The 18,323-nt window shown below is 45.1% G+C and overlaps 1 protein-coding gene across 2 annotated transcripts in view; it reads right to left on the reverse strand.

The window, feature by feature from the left end:
- dnaaf1 (dynein axonemal assembly factor 1) overlaps positions 1 to 18,323 on the reverse strand; it is a 169,074-nt gene that overhangs the window by 48,845 nt on the left and 101,906 nt on the right. For both annotated transcript variants that reach the window (XM_063066575.1, XM_063066577.1), the window contains exons 10-11: positions 13,851 to 14,017; positions 5,264 to 5,385 (exon numbers count right to left, since the gene is read on the reverse strand). In XM_063066575.1, coding sequence (XP_062922645.1) covers positions 5,264 to 5,385; positions 13,851 to 14,017 — 289 coding nt within the window. The remainder of the gene's footprint in view (positions 1 to 5,263; positions 5,386 to 13,850; positions 14,018 to 18,323) is intronic.

The raw sequence follows: 18,323 nt of genomic DNA on the forward strand, positions 1-18,323 counted from the left end.
AGCATGGTCAACTGCCAGTCTTCCATATACCCTTGCCCAGGCCTGCGCCCTGGAAACCTTCCAAGGCGCAAATCCATGGTCTCCTATTATATTTATTTATTGCTATTAATTTATATCTGCATTTTCACGGTTTTTTACAGTTACTGTTCTATAGATAGATTTGCTAAGTATGCCTGCAGAAAAAGTATCTCAGGGTTGTATGTGGTGACATACATGTACTCTGATAATAAATTTTTACTTTCAACTCCCTTCCCTGCCCACTAAACAATCCCTGTGAACTTAAAAAGCAACTAAGACATGAGCCACAATCTCAATGGACTCCACAACTTGGCTCATCTTGATTCAGAATGATTACCTGGCCTTTTTATTTTAAAATAGGGCAGGCAGTGAGCTAAAATTTAAATCACCTTGCTGTTTTTGCACCATTAATAAAATCAACCATGGCACATTAATTAATTCACTGTTTTTCATTCTGATAGCAGAGGGAGTTTGCTCATTTTTTTGGTCAGAGGGGATGTGAAAGAAAAAAAGCACTGCAAGGAGATGGGGTACATATATGTACAAACTACGAGTGTAGGATAGGATATGAAACTAACCTATTCATTTAGGTCACTCAATTTTAGAGTCACGAGTTAAGCTGCCTGGAACAAGGCCCTCTGGCCCAATGCATGTGTTTTATTCAGATGTCTACCAACTATTTTATCTACCAACTACTTCGAAGGGAAATGCCAGAAAAACTTTGAGAATGACTTACAAGATGAAATGACTATTTATCTTGAGGGTTGGGAGAGGTCATGTGAAGGTTATGAGGTTTTGGTCATTGAAAAGAGAACCAGGTAAGGTAATTAATGTACATGACTTACGTTCCCAGAGAAGTATCTGTGTCATGTTCCCAACAACACACATAAAGAATGCTGGTGAACACAGCAGGCCAGGCAGCATCTATAGGAAGAGTAAACACAAAATAATCTGCAGATGCTGGGGTCAAAGCAACACTGACAACACGCTGGAGGAACTCAGCAGGTCGGGCAGCATCCGTGGAAACAATCAGACAACGTTTCGGGCCGGAACCCTTCGTCAGGACTGAAGAGGAAAGGGGCAGAGGCCCTATAAAGAAGGTGGGGGGAGGGTGGGAAGGAGAAGGTTGGTAGGTTCCAGGTGAAAAACCAGGAAGGGGAAAGATAAAGGGGTGGGGGTGGTGATAGGCAGGAAAGGTGAAGAAGGAATAGGGAAAACACAATGGGTAGTAGAAGGAGGTGGAACCATGAGGAAGGTGATAGGCAGCTGGGGGAGGGGGCAGAGTTACATAGGGATAGGGGGAGGGAATTACCAGAAGTTGGAGAATTCTATGTTCATACCAAGGGGCTGGAGACTACCTAGACGGTATATGAGGTGTTGCTCCTCCAACCTGAGTTTAGCTTCATCATGGCAGTAGAGGAGGCCATGTATGGACATATCTGAATGGGAATGTGAAGCAGAGTTGAAATGGATGGCTACCGGGAGATCCTGTCTGTTGTGGCGGACGGAGCGGAGGTGCTCGGCGAAGCGGTCCCCCAATCTGCGTCGGGTTTCACCGATGTAGAGGAGGCCGCACCGGGAGCACCGGATGCAATAGATGACCCCAACAGACTCAGAAGTGAAGTGTGCCTCACTTGGAAGGACTGTTTGGGGCCCTGAACAGTGGCAAGAGAGGAGGTGTAGGGACAGGTGTAGCACTTGTGCTTACAGGGATAAGTGCCGGGTGGGAGATCCGTGGGGAGGGACGTGTGGACCAGGGAGTCGCGGAGGGACCGATCCCTGTGGAAAACAGAGAGGGGTGGCGAGGGAAAGATCTGCTTAGTGGTGGGGTCCTGTTGAAGGTGGCGGAAGTTGCGGAGGATAATGTGCTGGATCCGGAGGCGGGTGGGGTGGTAGGTGAGGACAAGGGGAACTCTGTCCCTGTTGTGGTGGCGAGAGGATGGGGTGAGAGAAATGGAGGAGATGCGGGTGAGGGCATCATTGATGACAGCAGAAGGGAAACCACGATCCTTAAAGAAAGAGGACATTTGAGATGTCCTGGAACGGAAAGCCTCATCCTCGGAGCAGATGCGGCGGAGACGGAGGAACTGGGAATAGGGAATGGCATTTTTGCATGTGGCGGGGTGGGAAGAGGTATAGTTGAGGTAGTTATGAGAGTCAGGTTCCGCCTCCTTCTACTACCCATTGTGTTTTCCCCTATTCTTTCTTCACCTTTCCTGCCTATCACCTCCCTGACTCCCCTCCCCCACCCCTTGATCTTCCCTTACTGGTTTTTCACCTGGAACCTACCAGCCTTCTCCTTCCCACCCTCCCCACACCTTCTTTATAGGGCCTCTGCCCCTTCCCTCTACAGTCCTGACGAAGGGTTCCGGCCCGAAACATCGACTCATCGTTTCCACGGATGCTGCCCGACCTGCTGAGTTCCTCCAGCGTGTTGTGAGTGTTTCCATAGGAAGAGGTACAGTCGATGTTTTGGGCCAAGACCCTTCGTCAGGACTAACTGAAAGAAGAGCTAGTAAAAGATTTGAAAGGGGGAGGGGGAGGGGGAGATCCAAAATGATAGGAGAAGACAGGCGGGGGAGGGATGGAGCCAAGAGCTGGACAGGTGATTGGCAAAAGGGATATGAGAGGATCATGGGACAGGAGGCCCATGGAGAAGGAAAGCGGGGGGGTGGTGGGGAAGGAAGCCCAGAGGATGGGCAAGGAGTATAGTGAGAGGGACAGAGGGAGAAAAAGGAGAGAGAGGGACAGAGAGAGAGAGAGAGAGAGAGAGAGACAGAGACAGAAATTAATAATAATAAATAAATAAGTAACAGATGGGGTACGAGGGGGAGGTGGGGCATTAGCGGAAGTTAGAGAAGTCAATGTTCATGCCATCAGGTTGGAGGCTACCCAGACGGAATATAAGGTGTTCTTCCTCCAACCTGAGTGTGGCTTCATCTTGACAGTAGAGGAGGCCGTGGATGGACATGTCAGAATGGGAGTGGGATGTGGAATTAAAATGTGTGGCCACTGGGAGATCCTGCTTTCTCTGGTGGACAGAGCATAGGTGTTCAGCGAAATGATCTCCCAGTCTGCGTCGGGTCTCGCCAATATATAGAAGGCCACATCGGGAGCACCGGACGCAGTATATCACCCCAGCCGACTCACAGGTGAAGTGTCGCCTCACCTGGAAGGACTGTCTGGGGCCCTGAATGGTGGTAAGGGAGGAAGTGTAAGGGCAGGTGTAGCACTTGTTCCGCTTTCAAGGATAAGTGCCAGGAGGGAGATGAGTGGGGAGGAATGGGGGGGGGACGACTGGACAAGGGAGTTGCATAGGGAGCGATTCCTGTGGAAAGCAGAGTGGGGAGGAGGGAAAGATGGCTTAGTGGTGGGATCCTGTTGGAGGTGGCGGAAATTACGGAGAATTATATGTTGGACCCAGAGGTTGGTGGGGTGGTAGGTGAGGACCAGGGGAACCCTATCCCTAGTGGGGTGGCGTGAGGATGGGGTGAGAGCAGATGTGCATGAAATGGGAGAGATGCGTTTGAGAGCAGAGTTGATGGTGGAGGAAGGGAAGCCCCTTTCTTTAAAAATGGAGGACATCTCCTTTGTCCTGGAATGAAAAGCCTCATCCTGAGAGCAGATGCAGCAGAGACGGAGGAATTGCGAGAAGGGGATGGCATTTTTGCAAGAGACAGGATGAGAAGAGGAATAGTCCAGGTAGCTGTGAGAGTCTGTAGGCTTATAATAGACATCAGCAGATAAGCTGTCTCCAGAGATAGAGACAGAAAGATCAAGAAAGGGGAGGGAGGTGTCAGAAATGGACCTGGTAAACTTGAGGACAGGGTGAAAGTTGGAGGCAAAGTTAATGAAGTCAACGAGCTCAGCAAGCGTGCAGGAAGCAGCGCCAATGCAGTCGTCGATGTAGCGAAGGAAAAGTGGGGGTCAGATACCAGTATAGGCTTGGAACATGGATTGTTCCACAAAGCCAACAAAAAGGCAGGCATAACTGGGACTCACACGGGTGCCCATGGCTACACCTTTAGTTTGGAGGAAGTGGGAGGAGCCAAAGGAGAAATTATTAAGAGTAAGGACTAATTCCGCTAGACGGAGCAGAGTAGTGGTAGAGGGAAACTGGTTAGGTCTGGAATCCAAAAAGAAGCGGAGAGCTTTGAGACCTTCCTGGTGAGGGATGGAAGTACGTAGGGACTGGACATCCACGGTGAAAATAAAGCGGTGGGGGCCAGGGAACTTAAAATCATCGAAAAAATTCAGAGCGTAAGAAGTGTCATGAACATAGGTCGGAAGGAACTGAACAAGGGGAGATAAAACAGTGTCCAGGACAAGGGGGGATAAAACATTGACTTCTCTAACTTCCATTGATGCCCCACCTCCCCTTCGTACCCCATGCGTTATTTATTCATTTGTTATTATTATTAATATTTTTTTCTCTCTCTCCTTTTTCTCCCTCTGTCCCTTTCACTATACCCCTTGCCCATCCCCTGGGCTCCCCCCCCTTTTCTTTCTCCCTAATCCTCCCATCTCATGATCCTCTCATATCCCTTTTGCCAATCACCTGTCCAGCTCTTGGCTCCATCCCTCCCCCTCCTATCTTCTCCTATCATTTCAGATCTCCCCCTCCCCCTCCCACTTTCAAATGTCTTACTACCTCTTCTTTCAGTTAGTCTTGGCGAAGGGTCTCGGCCCGAAACGTCGACTGTACCTCTTCCTATAGATGCTGCCTGGCCTGCTGCGTTCACCAGCTTTTTTTGTGTGTGTTGTTTGAAATTCCAGCATCTGCAGATTTCCTCGTGTTCATGTTCCCAATATTGGCCTGGGTTGTGCATAGGGAGATTCACTTTAAGATATGTGTTTCCCAGGAGCTTTAAATGTTTGCGTGTTTCAATTAGCCTACTGACTCCCACATATTGTACACCACCAAAACCACAGAGTGTGTCATCCAGGCATGTATTGTAAGTCATCTGATACTACTGTATACATCTGTGTCAGGTGGGTAGAGGATTCCCCTAGATGAAAATAGCAGACTGAAATGCATATGGCAATTCAGTGCCAGACTATGCAATACAGTTTCATGTGAAATAACACATTAGTGCTTTATGCATTTAGACTTACCAGTTTCCCAGTGTAATTCTAGAGCAAGGGACTCCATGCCAGTCTATCCAAGGAACAATACTTGTAACGCAAAATAAGTTACAGTAACAGGTGTGACTTTAACCAACGCAAGTGCTGCCCAATTACCTACCTGTCTTTTGGAAAAACTGGACGGTCATCCAGGTATGTTAGCTGCTTCAGGCGCACAGTCAACATCTTCCTGTAGTTTGGGATTTTTTTTGTGACTTCATTTCCCATCAGGTTCAAAACACGCTGTATTAAAAGAAGTGGAAAACAGACTGTACTGTACATAAGAAATCTAGCAGCACATATGCTGTGCAGTACAGTGAAAACAATGAATGCCGGCATTAGCAATAGCTGGAAAGCAAGTCAGTGCCCATTTCACAGCAAGCCTTCTATCATTTCCGCCACTCTGCACAATGCTGGTGAGTTCAAGCTTCCTTTTACCAAGTCATTGTCTTTTATGTTGCTAACGCTACCTAGTCACACTCATACTTTTTTCCACCACTAGTCTCTCTTTGACTTCTACATGTGAAATATTGAATACAGATAACGTCCTCCTCTCCTCCACAAACTCTTATCGAACTTGAACATCGAACGTTATAGCACAAACAAGAGAAAAGTCTGCAGATGCTGGAAATCCAAGCAACACACACAAAATGGTGGAGGAACTCAGCAGGCCAGGCAGCATCTATGGAAAACAGTTCAGTCAACGTTTCAGGCTGAGACTCTTCAGCAGGACTGGAGAAAAAAAAAAGCCATCAGGTTGGAGGCTTGTCCACAAATGCTGCCTGGCGAGCTGAGATCCTTCAGCATTTTGTGTGTGTTCCTTCAATTTCCGGCATCTGAGGGTTTTCTTTTGTTTGTGATTGGATTACTGCACTGTGAAGTCCCGTCCAGCGATGCCTGTCTGAAGAAGTTTAAATCGTCCCTTCAACGGGAGTTCAGTGAAACCCTCTCTCATTGCTCTGCCTCGGTGATCTCTGCAGCCTATCGATTCTTTGACCACATACTCACCCAGTCCTGCTACCACCAACATGTATCCTTTCTGGGAACATGTCTTGCTGACTTTGTTGGAGGAACAACACCTAATATTCCGTCTGAGTAGCCTCCGACCTGATGGCATGAACATTGACTTCTCTAACTTCCACTAATGTCCCACCCTTCACCATTCTCCATCCCCTTTCCCCTCTCTCACCTTATCTCCTTGCTCATCTATCACCTCCCTCTGGTACTCTTCCCCCCTTTCCTTTCTTCCATGGCCTCTGTCCTTTTCTATCAGACTCCCCCCTTCTCCAGCCCTGTATCTCTTTCACCAATCCACTTCCCAGCTCTTTACTTCATCTCTTCCCCCTTCAGGTTTCACCTAATACCTTGTGTTTCTCTCTCCCTTCCCCTACCTTTAAAATCTACACCTCAGCTTTTTTACCTCCCATCCTGCCGACTGGTCTTGGCCCAAAACATCGACTGTACTCTTTTCCATAGATGCTGCCTGGCCTGCTGAGTTCCTCCAGGGAGATATGTGTGTGTGTGTGTGTGTGTGTGTGTGTGTGTGTGTGTGTGTGTGTGTGTGTGTGTGTGTCTCTCTGTGTCTGTCTGTCTGTGTGTGTCCATCTGTGTGTCTGTGTCTCTGTGTCTCTTAGTGTGTGTGTGTCTCTGTGTCTGTGTGTGTGTGTGTCTGTGTGTGTGTGTGTGTGTGTGTGTGTGTGTGTGTGTGTGTGTGTCTGTGTGTCTGTGTGTGTGTGTTGAACTTTACAGAAGTGTGGCCCTTTCAGCCCACAATGTTGCAGTGACCTTTTAACAAAACCTAAGATTAATCTAACCATTCCCTCCTACGTAGCACACCACTTATCAATTATCCTTGTGCCAAAGTGTTTATTAAATGCCCCTAATCTACTTGCCACTATCACCACCTGGCAGCCCACCCACATGCACTCATTATTCGCTGTGTAAAAAAAACTTAACTCGGACATTCCCCAATACCTACGTCCAATCATCTTAAAATTATGTCCTTTCATGTTATCATTTCCACCCTAAGAAAAAATCTTCGGCCATCCACTCGAACTACGCCTTTTATCTCCTTGTACACCTCTATCAAGTCACCTCTCATCCACCTTCACTCCTAGCTCGCTCAACCTATCTTCATAAGACATGCTCTATAATCCAGGACAACTCTGGATAAATCAACTCTGCACCCTTTCTAAACCTTCCACACCCATCCTGTAATGAGGCAAGCATAATATTCCAAGTGTGGTCTAACCAAGTTTTTATCGAGGTGCAACATTACTTCTTGGCTCTTGAACTCAATCACGCAACTAATGAATGCCAACACACCATACCCTTCTTAACAATCCTATCAAACAATGCAGCAAACTTGAGAGATCTACAGTGTGGACTTGGCCTCCAAGATCCTACGGTTCCTTCACACTTCTAAGAATTCTACCATTTACCTGTATTCTGCCTTCAAAATTTGACCATCCAAAGTGAATCGTTTAATTTTTCTAGGTTTAACTCCATCAGCCACTATGCATCCTACTAATGTCCATTGTAACCCACAACAAACTTCTACACTATCCACAACTCCACCAATCTTCAGGTCACCTGCAAAATTACTAATCTGCCCTTCCACTTCCTCATTCAATTCATTTTTTAAAAAAATCACAAAAGGCAGAAGTCCCTGTGGAAAACCATTGGTCGCCAACCACACAGCAAAATACTGTATCTGTAACCAGCCTTCTCCGGTTAAGTCAATTCTCTAGTAACACAGCCAAGTTTCCCAGGATTCATGCCCCCTGACTTTCTGAATCAGCCTCTCATGAAGAACCTTACCAAGCCCTTACTAAAATCCAGAAACACACCACATTCATACCACAATAGCATAGTGGTTAGCGTAATGCTAGCACAGCTCAGAATGCTCCGGCAGGAAGGCAGAGGTTGTGATGTGGCTCTGTTGATAAGGGATAGAATTACATATTTAGAAAGAGATGACATAGGGTCAGAGAACATTGAATCAATGTAGGCGGAGTTAAGAAATTACAAGGGTGAAAAAAACATTATGGGAATCATATATAGGCCTCCAAATAGTAGCCAAGATGTGGGGTATTGAGATTGCAGAGGGAGCTGGAAAAGGCATGTAATAAGGGTAATGGCACAATTGTAATGGGGAACTTCAATATGCAAGGGGATTGGGAAAATCAGATTGCTGTCAGATCACAAGAGAGGGAATTTGTTAAATGCCTACAAATGGCTTCTTAGAGAAGCTTGTGCTTGAACCTACTTCGGGAAAGGCTGACTTAGTTTGGGCCTTGCATAATAACCCAGATCCTAACAGGGACTTCAATGTAAAGGAACCCTTAGGAGACAGTGATCATAATATGATTGATTTCACACTGCAATTTGAAAGGGAGAAGCACGACTCATATGCATCTGTATCACAATGGAATAAAGGGAATTACAGAGGCACGACAGAGGAGCTTGCCCAGCTGGATTGGAGGAGGATACTGGCAGGATGATGGCAGAGTAGAGATGGCTGAAATTTCTGGGAATAGTTCACAAACTGCAGGACAGACAAGTCCCACAGAAGAAGTAGTTCTCATATGGCAGGGGTAGGCAACCATGGCTGACAAGGGAAGATAAGGACTGCACAAAAGCCATGGAAAGGGCATATAAGTTAGCAAAAGTGAGTGGGAAGTTGGATTCGGAAGCTTTGAAAATTCAACAAAAGGTAACTAAAAATAGCAAAAAGGAGGGAAAAGATGAAATATGAGGGCAAACTAGCCAATAATTTAAACAAGAGAAAATCTGCAGATGCTGGAAATCCAAGCAACACACACAATTGCTGGAGGAATTCAGCAGGCCAGGCAACATCTATGGAAAAACTTACAGTTGACATTTCGGGCCGAGACCCTTCTACAGGACGAGAGATTAAAAAAAAAGAGTAGATTTAAAAGGTAGGGGAGGGGAGAGAGAAACACAAGGTGATTGGTGAAACCAGGATGGGGTGGGGGGGAGGGAAGGATGAGAGATCACCTATCACCTTGTGTTTCTCTCTCCTCTCCCCCACCTTTTAAACTTACTCCTTATCATTTTTTCTCCAGTACTACCAAAAAGTCTCGACCCAAAATGTCAACTGTATTTATTTCTATAGATGCTGCTTGGCCTGCTGAATTTCTCCAACATTTCTGTGCGTTGCTTAGCCAATAATATAAAGCAGGATACAAAGATTTTTTTTCCCAGTTAATCAAAAAGTAAAAAGGAGGTGAGAGTTGACATTGGACCACTGGAAAACGATGCTGGCGAGGTAGTAATGGGGGACAAAGAAATGGCAGATGAACTTAATGGGTACATTGCATCTGCCTTCATTGTGGTAGACACTAGCAGAGTGCCAGAGGTCCAGGAGTGAGCGCCATTGCTATTACAAAGGAAAAAGCGCTAGGCAAGCTCAAAGGTCTTAGGATGGATAAGTCACCTAGATCAGATAACTAAATCCCAATCCTGAGAGAGATTGCTGAAGAGATGTTGGATGCATTGGTCATGATCTTTCAAGAATCACTTGATTCTGGCATGGTCCTGGAGGACTGGAAGATTGCAAATGTCACTCCACTCTTTAAGAAGGGACAAAGGCAAATGAAAAGAAATTATAGATCAGTTACTCCAACTTCAGTGGTTGGGAAAGTGTTGGAGTCTATTATTAAGGATGAGGTTTTGGGGTACTTGCAAACTAATTATAAAATAAGTCAAAGTCAGCATGATTTGTGAAGGGAAATCTTGCCTGAAAATCTGTTAGAGTTCTTTGAGGAAGTAACAAGCAGGGTGGACAAAGGAGAGGCAGTGGATGTCGTTTACATGGATTTTCAGAAGGTATTTGATAAGGTGCCACACGAGGCTGCTTAACAAGATAAAATCCTGTGGCATTACAGGAGAGATTCCGGCATAGATAGAGGAATGGCTGACAGGCAGGAGGCAGTGAGTGGGAATAAAGGAGGGCCTCTTCTGGTTGGCTGCCAAGTGGTGGCAAGTGGTGTTCCTCAGGGGTTAGTGTTGAAACTGCTACTTTTCACATTGATTGTCAATGACTTGGCTAGTGGAATTGATGGCTTTGTGGCAAAGTTTGCAATGATACAAACATAGGTGGAGGGGTAGGTAGTGCTGAGGAAGCAATGCGATTGCAACAGGACTTCGACAAATTGGAAGACTGGGCAAAAAAGTGGCAGATGGAATGCAGTGCTGAGAATGTATGATAATGCATCTTGGTAAAAGAAACAATAGTGTGGACTATTATCTAAATGGGAAGAAGGTTCAAATACAAGAGATGCAGAGGGACTTTGGAGTCCTCGTGCAAGACTCCTAGAAGGTTAACTTACAGATGGTATTTGCCTTTTTTTTCCACCACAGACTCAATGTTGCCATTTATTTGAAGGGGAATAGAATATAAAAGCAAGGAGATAATGCTGAGCCTTTATAAGACACTAGTCAGGCTGCACTTGGAGAATTATCAATAGTTTTGGGCCCCATATCACAGAAATCATGCGTTGTTATTGGAGAGAGTCCAGAGGAGGCTCACGAGGATGATTCCAGGAAAGAAGCGGTAACATCTGAGGAACGTCTGGTAGTTTTGGACCTGTACTCACCAGACTTTAGAAGAATGCTTGGGGATCTCACTGAAACCCACTGAACATTGAAAGGACTCAATAGGGTGGATGTGGAGAGGATGTTTCCAATGGTGGGGGGCATCCAGAATGAGAGAGCGCAGCCTCAAAATTGAGGGATGACTTTTTAGAACAGAGGTAAGGAGAATTTTTTTTATTAGCCAGAGAGTAGTGAATCTGTGGAATGGTCTGCCACAGGACTGCGGTGGAGGCTAAGTCCGTGGGTATAGTTAAGGCGGAAGCTGATCCTTTCTTGATCGGGCAGGACATCAAAGGATATGGTGATAAGGCAAATGTATGGAGTTGAGTGTGATCCAGGATCAGCCATGATGGAATGGTGGAGCAGACTCGATGGGCTGAATGGCATAATTCTGCTCCTATGTCTTATGGTTTTATGGAGTTCGGCGTTCAATTCGAGCACTGTTCTGTAAGCAGTCTCTGTACCTTCTCAGAGGATAAAAATTGGGGTTGAGAGGCTGCAGGGGTGGTGTTGCTCGAAGGGCCAGAAGGATTTAGGCTACACTGTATTGATAAATAAATAAAAATATAATATAAATAAATAAAATAAATTCACAGTTCTACCTTCAATGTTCTTTGTCACATCTTTAAAGAATTCAGTAAGGTTTGTGAGGCATGCCCCGCCTCTCGCAAACCCATAATGACTATCCCTAATTAGACTATGCTTCCCCAAATGCTCATAAATCCTGTCTCTAAGAATCTTTTCAATAACTTGCCCACCATTGAAGTAAGACTCACTGGTCTATAATTCCCAGGGTTATTCCTGCATCCTTTCTTTAGTTAAGGAATAAAAAAAGAACATAGAATAGTACAGCACAGTACAGGCCCTTCGACCCACAATGTTGTGCCAACCCTCAAACCCTGCATCCCATATAAGTCCCCACCTTAAGTTCCTCCATATACCTGTCTAGTAGTCTCTTAAACTTCACTAGTGTATCTGCCTCCACCACTGACTCAGGCAGCGCATTCCACGCACCAACCACTCTCTGAGTAAAAAACCTTCCTCTAATATCCCCCTTGAACTTCCCACCCCTTACCTTAAAGCCATGTCCTCTTGTATTGAGCAGTGGTACCCTGGGGAAGAGGCGCTGGCTGTCCACTCTATCTATTCCTCTTATTATCTTGTACACCTTTATCATGTCTCCTCTCATCCTCCTTCTCTCCAAAGATTAAAGCCCTAGCTCCCTTAATCTCTGATCATAATGCATACTTTCTAAACCAGGCAGCATCCTGATAAATCTCCTCTGTACCCTTTCCAATGCTTCCACATCCTTCCTATAGTGAGGTGACCAGAACTGGACACAGTACTCCAAGTGTGGCCTAACCAGAGTTTTATAGAGCTGCATCATTACATCGCGACTCTTAAACTCTACCCCTCGACTTATGAAAGCTAACACCCCATAAGCTTTCTTAACTACCCTATCCACCTGTGAGGCAACTTTCAGGGATCTGTGGACATGTACCCCCAGATCCCTCTGCTCCTCCACACTACCAGGTATCCTGCCATTTACTTTGTACTCTGCCTTGGAGTTCGTCCTTCCAAAGTGTACCACCTCACACTTCTCTGGGTTGAACTCCATCTGCCACTTCTCAGCCCACTTCCGCACCCTATCAATGTCTCTCTGCAATCTTTGACAATCCTCTACACTATCTACAACACCACCAACCTTTGTGTCATCTGAAAACTTGCCAACCCACCCTTCTACCCCCACATCCAGGTCGTTAATAAAAATCATGAAAAGTAGAGGTCCCAGAACAGATCCTTGTGGGACACCACTAGTCACAATCCTCCAATCTGAATGTACTCCCTCCACCACCACCCTCTACCTTCTGCAGGCAAGCCAATTCTGAATCCACCTGGCCAAACTTCCCTGGATTCCATGCCTTCTAACTTTCTGAATAAGCCTACCATGTGGAACCTTGTCAAATGCGTTACTAAAATCCATATAGATCACATCCACTGCACTACCCTCATCTATACGCCTGGTCACCTCCTCAAAGAACTCTATCAGGCTTGTTAGACACGATCTGCCCTTCACAAAGCCATGCTGACTGTCCCTGATCAGACCATGATTCTCTAAATGTCTATAGATCCTATCTCTAAGAACCTTTTCCAATAGTATCTGATACTATTATGAGGTGAGGTCATAAAGATAATTGAAAAAGGTGCAAAAATCTCTTCCTTTGCTTCCTGCAGTAACTTGAGGTACATTCTATCCAGCATTGGGGATTTATCTAACCTAATGTTTTTCTGAAAGTTCCAGCACATCCTTTTTCTTAACACCAATTTGATCAAGCATACCACCCTGCACCCACAAATGTGAAGGTCCCTCTCACTAATGAATACCGAGGCAAAGTATTTATTAAGGAGCTCCCTACTTCCTCCAACTCCAGGCATGTTTCCCTCTTCTACTCCTGAATGGTTCTACCCTCATGCTCATCATCCTTCTGTTCGTTGCAAATATGCAGAATGTCATGGGTTTTCTTTAATCATTCTCATACCCACTTCTAGCTCTCCCAAGTCCATTCTTCAGCTCCTTCATGGATACCTTCAACTACCTCTAGAGCCCGTTACTTCCTAAACCCTAAGAAAGCTTCTTCCTTCCTCTCCACTGGATGCCACACTACTCTTGTCAACTGTGCACTGAACGCTGCACTTTTAAGAGCAGGAGAAAACAGGAGCAGGAGTTGGTCACTGAGCCCCTCACAACTCACCCAATATTCACTGTGATTTGAGCCAGTGTGCCCCAGGCTTCACCTGTGCACATTCTGGATATGCTGAGTTCAAGCCCCACAGACACACTCTGAAGAGTCTTTTGTCATATCTGTCTGGGCAAGGTTCAAATCCAAAGTCCAGAAGTGAATACTAGAGATCAGTGATTTAATTTACATCATTGTATAACTTTCATAAATTATTTGGAAAAGTAAAATTGTGTTTTCAAAAGGTAAATAAAATCTTTTCAGCCTGCATAGCTCAGACTTGAGCTCTGTGTTACACCCGACATTTTAAGTAAAATAGTTTTCACGCAAATCGGCAGAAAAAACACTTACTATATTCGGCATTTTCTCAAAGACAGTGATAACTTCAGGGTCATCCAGCTTGTTGTGTGAAAGATCAAGGACACTCAAGCTCGGGCACTGCTTTAGATGTTCAATGTCCTGCACCTTACACAGCTGGTTGTGAGCCAGTTGCAAAGTACTGAGCACGGGCAGGCAGGCTGAGAGAAAAACAAGGTTACTACAGATAGGAGATAAGCAGTTGTCACATTATCAGTTCTGCATCATACATCTGAAACCATACAAAATAATGGAAACGTTTGATACGCCCCACTTTCATGAATCCATTCCTTGCACTAAACCACTCTAAAATTAAAGGAACCTCTTCACTATGAGGGCCAGAAAACAGACAAACTGCCTGCTCCTTATCTTCATACTGACCCTTTAATGTATTGAAATGGCTCAGGCAGTTATTGGGTTGTCAAAGCATTTTCCAAAGGAGAAAGTGGTAAACCCGCAGGCAGGGAAGCTTGGGGTTCAACATCTTAAGTCAAGCAATCACTGTGTGCCAAAGGTAGACCTCAGAAATGAAGCAGAACAGAAGGGATAAGTAAGAGATAAGGGACTGGAGGAAGGTCTAGAAACAAGTAGAGACTAGGGCATGGAAGAATTAAACTGAGAATGGGAATTGTAGAATTTTTGTAAGGAATTGGGATTCCAAGCTACGATTCTAGTGCACAGTAACCTGTGGCCATCCTCCTCAACGACAGGTATATCACTTTGGGTCTTGTAGGTGGAGGTGGTAGGAGTTGACCTAATAGAGGAAAGTCACAGTGGTCAATCTCTGGCACTGAGTCTGGTTCTGTCACTCAGAAGGGAATGGGGGAGAAGCACGCTGTGGTGATAGGGAAACAGACAGGAGATTCTTGCCTCCCGGGTGCCAGGGTTCAGAATATCTTGGCTCGAGTCTTCAGCATTATTAAGTAGATGGGTGAACAGCCAGAAGTCATCATTTGCATAAGGAATTCAGGGAGTTAGGTGCCAAGTTAAAGAGCAGGATCTACAGGGTTGTGATCTCAGGACTGCTACCCATGTCACGTGGTGGAGAGGCCAGAACTACGAAGATTATAGAGTTTAATATGTAGCCAAGGACCTGGTGTATGAGAGAGGGTGCAACATTTTTGGATGATTGGGCTCTCTTCCAGGGAAGGTGGGACCTGTATAGAAGGGATAGCTTGCACCTGAACTGGCAGAGGACTAATATCCTAGCAGGAAGGTTTGTTAATGCTGCATGGTGGGGTTTAACTGGAGTTGCAGGGGAAAGGGAACCAGAGTGCCAAAACAGTTAGTGGAGAGATTGTGGAGGCAGACGTTGGTAAGACCTCAGACAATATTAGGAATCAAAAGGTTGACCATGGGGTGACTAGTGTTCTGAGCTGTATATATTTCAATGCAAGAAGTACCATAGGAAAGGCAAATGATAGTGCTGAAAATGAGGCAGCTGGTTTACAAACAGACGCAATGTGTAGTGAGGAGAGGCTGCTCATAGGTCAAAATTGCAGTCAACAGGATAGGTTGCGATGCAAGAGGCAGACTAAGTCGATAAGGGTGAACACATGAATGTGCCCAGTATATGGAACAAGATAGATGAACTTGTAGCACAGTTGCAGATTGTCATGTATGATATTGTAGGCATCACTGAATCATGACTGAGGGAAGATTATAGTTGGGAGCTTAATGTCCAAGAATACACATTATATCAATCAGACAGGCAAGAAGGCCGAGGGTGGTGCTGCTCTTTTGGTAAAAAAACGAAATCAAATCATTCAAAAGACATGAGATAGCGTCAGAAGACCATAAGACATAGGAGCAAAATTAGGCCATTCAACCCATCAAATCTGTTCTGCCATTCCATCATGGTTGATCCCGGATCCCAATCAACACAATAAACCTGCTTTCTCACCATATCCTTTGATACCCTGACCAGTCAGGAAGCAATCAACTTCCACGTTAAGTATACCCATGGACTTTGCCTCCAGCGCAGTCTATAGCAGAGCTTTCCACAGATTCACTACACTCTGGTTAAAAAAAAATTCTTCCTTACCTCTGTCTAAAAGGTCGTCACTCAATTCTGAGGTTATGCCCTCCAATTCTGGACACCCCCACCACAGGAAACATCCTCTCCACATCCACTCTATCTAGTCCTTTCAACATTCAGTAGGTTTCAAGGAGATTTCCCCCCCCCCAACGATCGCACTTAATTTAAAAAAAATTCTTTTAAGTTCCGATGTGCACAGGCCCAAAGCTGCCAGACACTCATATGTTAACTCCTTCAATCCAGAAATCATCCTCGTGAACCTCCTCCAGATTTCCCAACACTGTACTCCATCTGCCACTTTTTTTGCCCAGTCTTCCAAATTGTCAAAGTCCTGCTGCAATCGCATTGCTTCCTCAGCACTACCTACCCCTCCACCTATCTTCATATCATCAGCAAACTTTGCCACAAAGCCATCAGTTTCATTGTCCAAATCATTAACAAACAGTCTGAAAAATAGTGGTCCCAATACTGAACACCACTAGTCACTGGCAGCCAACCAGAAAAGGCCCCTTTTATTCCCTTTTGCTACCTCCTGCCTGATTGATTAGAGAGCTTAATAAGTAAAAGAACCCTGAGGGGCATGTGGTCATAATATGATTGAAGTCACCCTGAAATTCGAGAAGGAGAAGCTAATGTTAGATGTATCAGTATTACAGTGGGGTAAAGGGAATTACAGAGGCATGAGAGAGGAGTTGGCCAGAATTGATTGGAAAAGAAAACTGGCAGGAATGACAACAGAGCAGCAGTGGCTGGAATTTCTGGAAGCAATTCAGAAGGCACAGGACATAAACATTCCGAAGAGGAAGAAATATTCTAAATGCAAGATGACACAATCGTGGCTACCAAGAGAAGTCAAAGCAAACATAAATGCCAAAGAGAGGGCACATAACAGGGAAAAAATTTAGTGGGAAGTTAAAGGATTGGGAAGCTTTTAAGAACCAACAGAAGACAGTTAAAAAGTCACTAAGAAGACAAAGATGGAATTACACAAAAGTCAGCTGGACAATATTAAAGTGGATACCAAAAGTTTCTTCAGATATATACTGTCATGGTCCCTTCTGGCAATCCCCCACCTTGCTAGTTACCTCAGGAATTGGGCCTCAGTCCCCTCATTGAATTTCCAGTCATTCCCAGGTTCCACTAACTACACACACCTGCTTTTCATCAGAAAATGCAGGATAAAGACCCTGTTATCACAACAAGGAGCTGCCAGTTCGTTGGTTGACTCTAGTGAGAGTAAACCTCGTTTCCTGATTCCTGAGAACTGTCAGTTCTAAGTTCTGCATCGTTTCCTGGACACTCTATGTGACCCTTGTCTCTGGGTAAAGACTCTCCTGGATACTGGTTCCCCGTTCGCGGTAGTGCTAATGCCTCACGACTCTGCCTCAGCGCCTGAGTCCTGCACTTGTGTTCGTCCCCAGCCACATCCTTGCAACATATACAGTATAAAAGAGAGCTGAGAGTGGATATCAGATGTCTGGAAAATAATGCTGGAGAGGTAGTAATAGGGGACAAGGAACTGGCAGAGGGATTAAGTAATTTCCATCAGTCTTCACTGCGCAAGACACCAGCAGTATGTTGGAAGTTCCAGCTATCAGGAGTCATGAAGTGTGTGAAGATAGAGAGAAGGCTCTTGGGAAACTGAAACGTCTGCAGGTAGCCAAATCACCTGGACCAAATGCTATACATCCCTGGGTTCTGAAAGAGGTGGCTGAAGAAAATGTGGAGGCATTATTAATGATCTTTCAAGAATCATTAGATTCTGCAATGGTTCCGAAAGACTGGAAAATTGCAAATGTCATTCCACTCCACTGTTTGAGAATGGAGGTAGGCAGAAGAAAGGAAATTGTAGGCCAGTTTGCTTGACCTCAGTGGCTGGGAAGATGTTGGAGTCAATTGTAAAGGATGAGGTCTCAGGGTACTTGCAGGCACATGATAAAATAGGCTGTAGTCAGCATGGTTTCCTCAAGGGAAAACAATGCCTGACAAATCTGTTGGAATTAGTTGAAGAAATAACAAGCAGGATAGACAAAGCAGAATTGGTTGATGTTGTGTACTTTGATTTTCAGATGGCATTTGTCAAGGTGCCACATGTGACTGCTTAACAAGATACAAGTCTATGGAAAGACTCTACCATGGATAAAACAGTGGCCATAAATGCTTCCTGGCCTGCTGAGTTCGTTCAGCATTTTGTGTGTGCTGCTCGGATTTCCAGCATCTGCAGACTTTCTCTAGTTTGTGATAAAGGAAGCCTTTTCTGGTTGGCTGCCAGTGACTAGTAGTATTCCACAGGGGTCTGTATCGGAACCATTTTTTTTAATGTTATATGTCAATGATTTGGGTAATGGTATTGATGGCTTTGTTGCAAAGTTTGCAGACAATATGAAGATAACTAGAGGGGCAGATAGTTTTGAGGAAGTAGAGAGGCT

Source organism: Mobula hypostoma, chromosome 14 (assembly GCF_963921235.1).
Source record: "Mobula hypostoma chromosome 14, sMobHyp1.1, whole genome shotgun sequence".
Classification (NCBI taxonomy): domain Eukaryota; kingdom Metazoa; phylum Chordata; class Chondrichthyes; order Myliobatiformes; family Myliobatidae; genus Mobula; species Mobula hypostoma.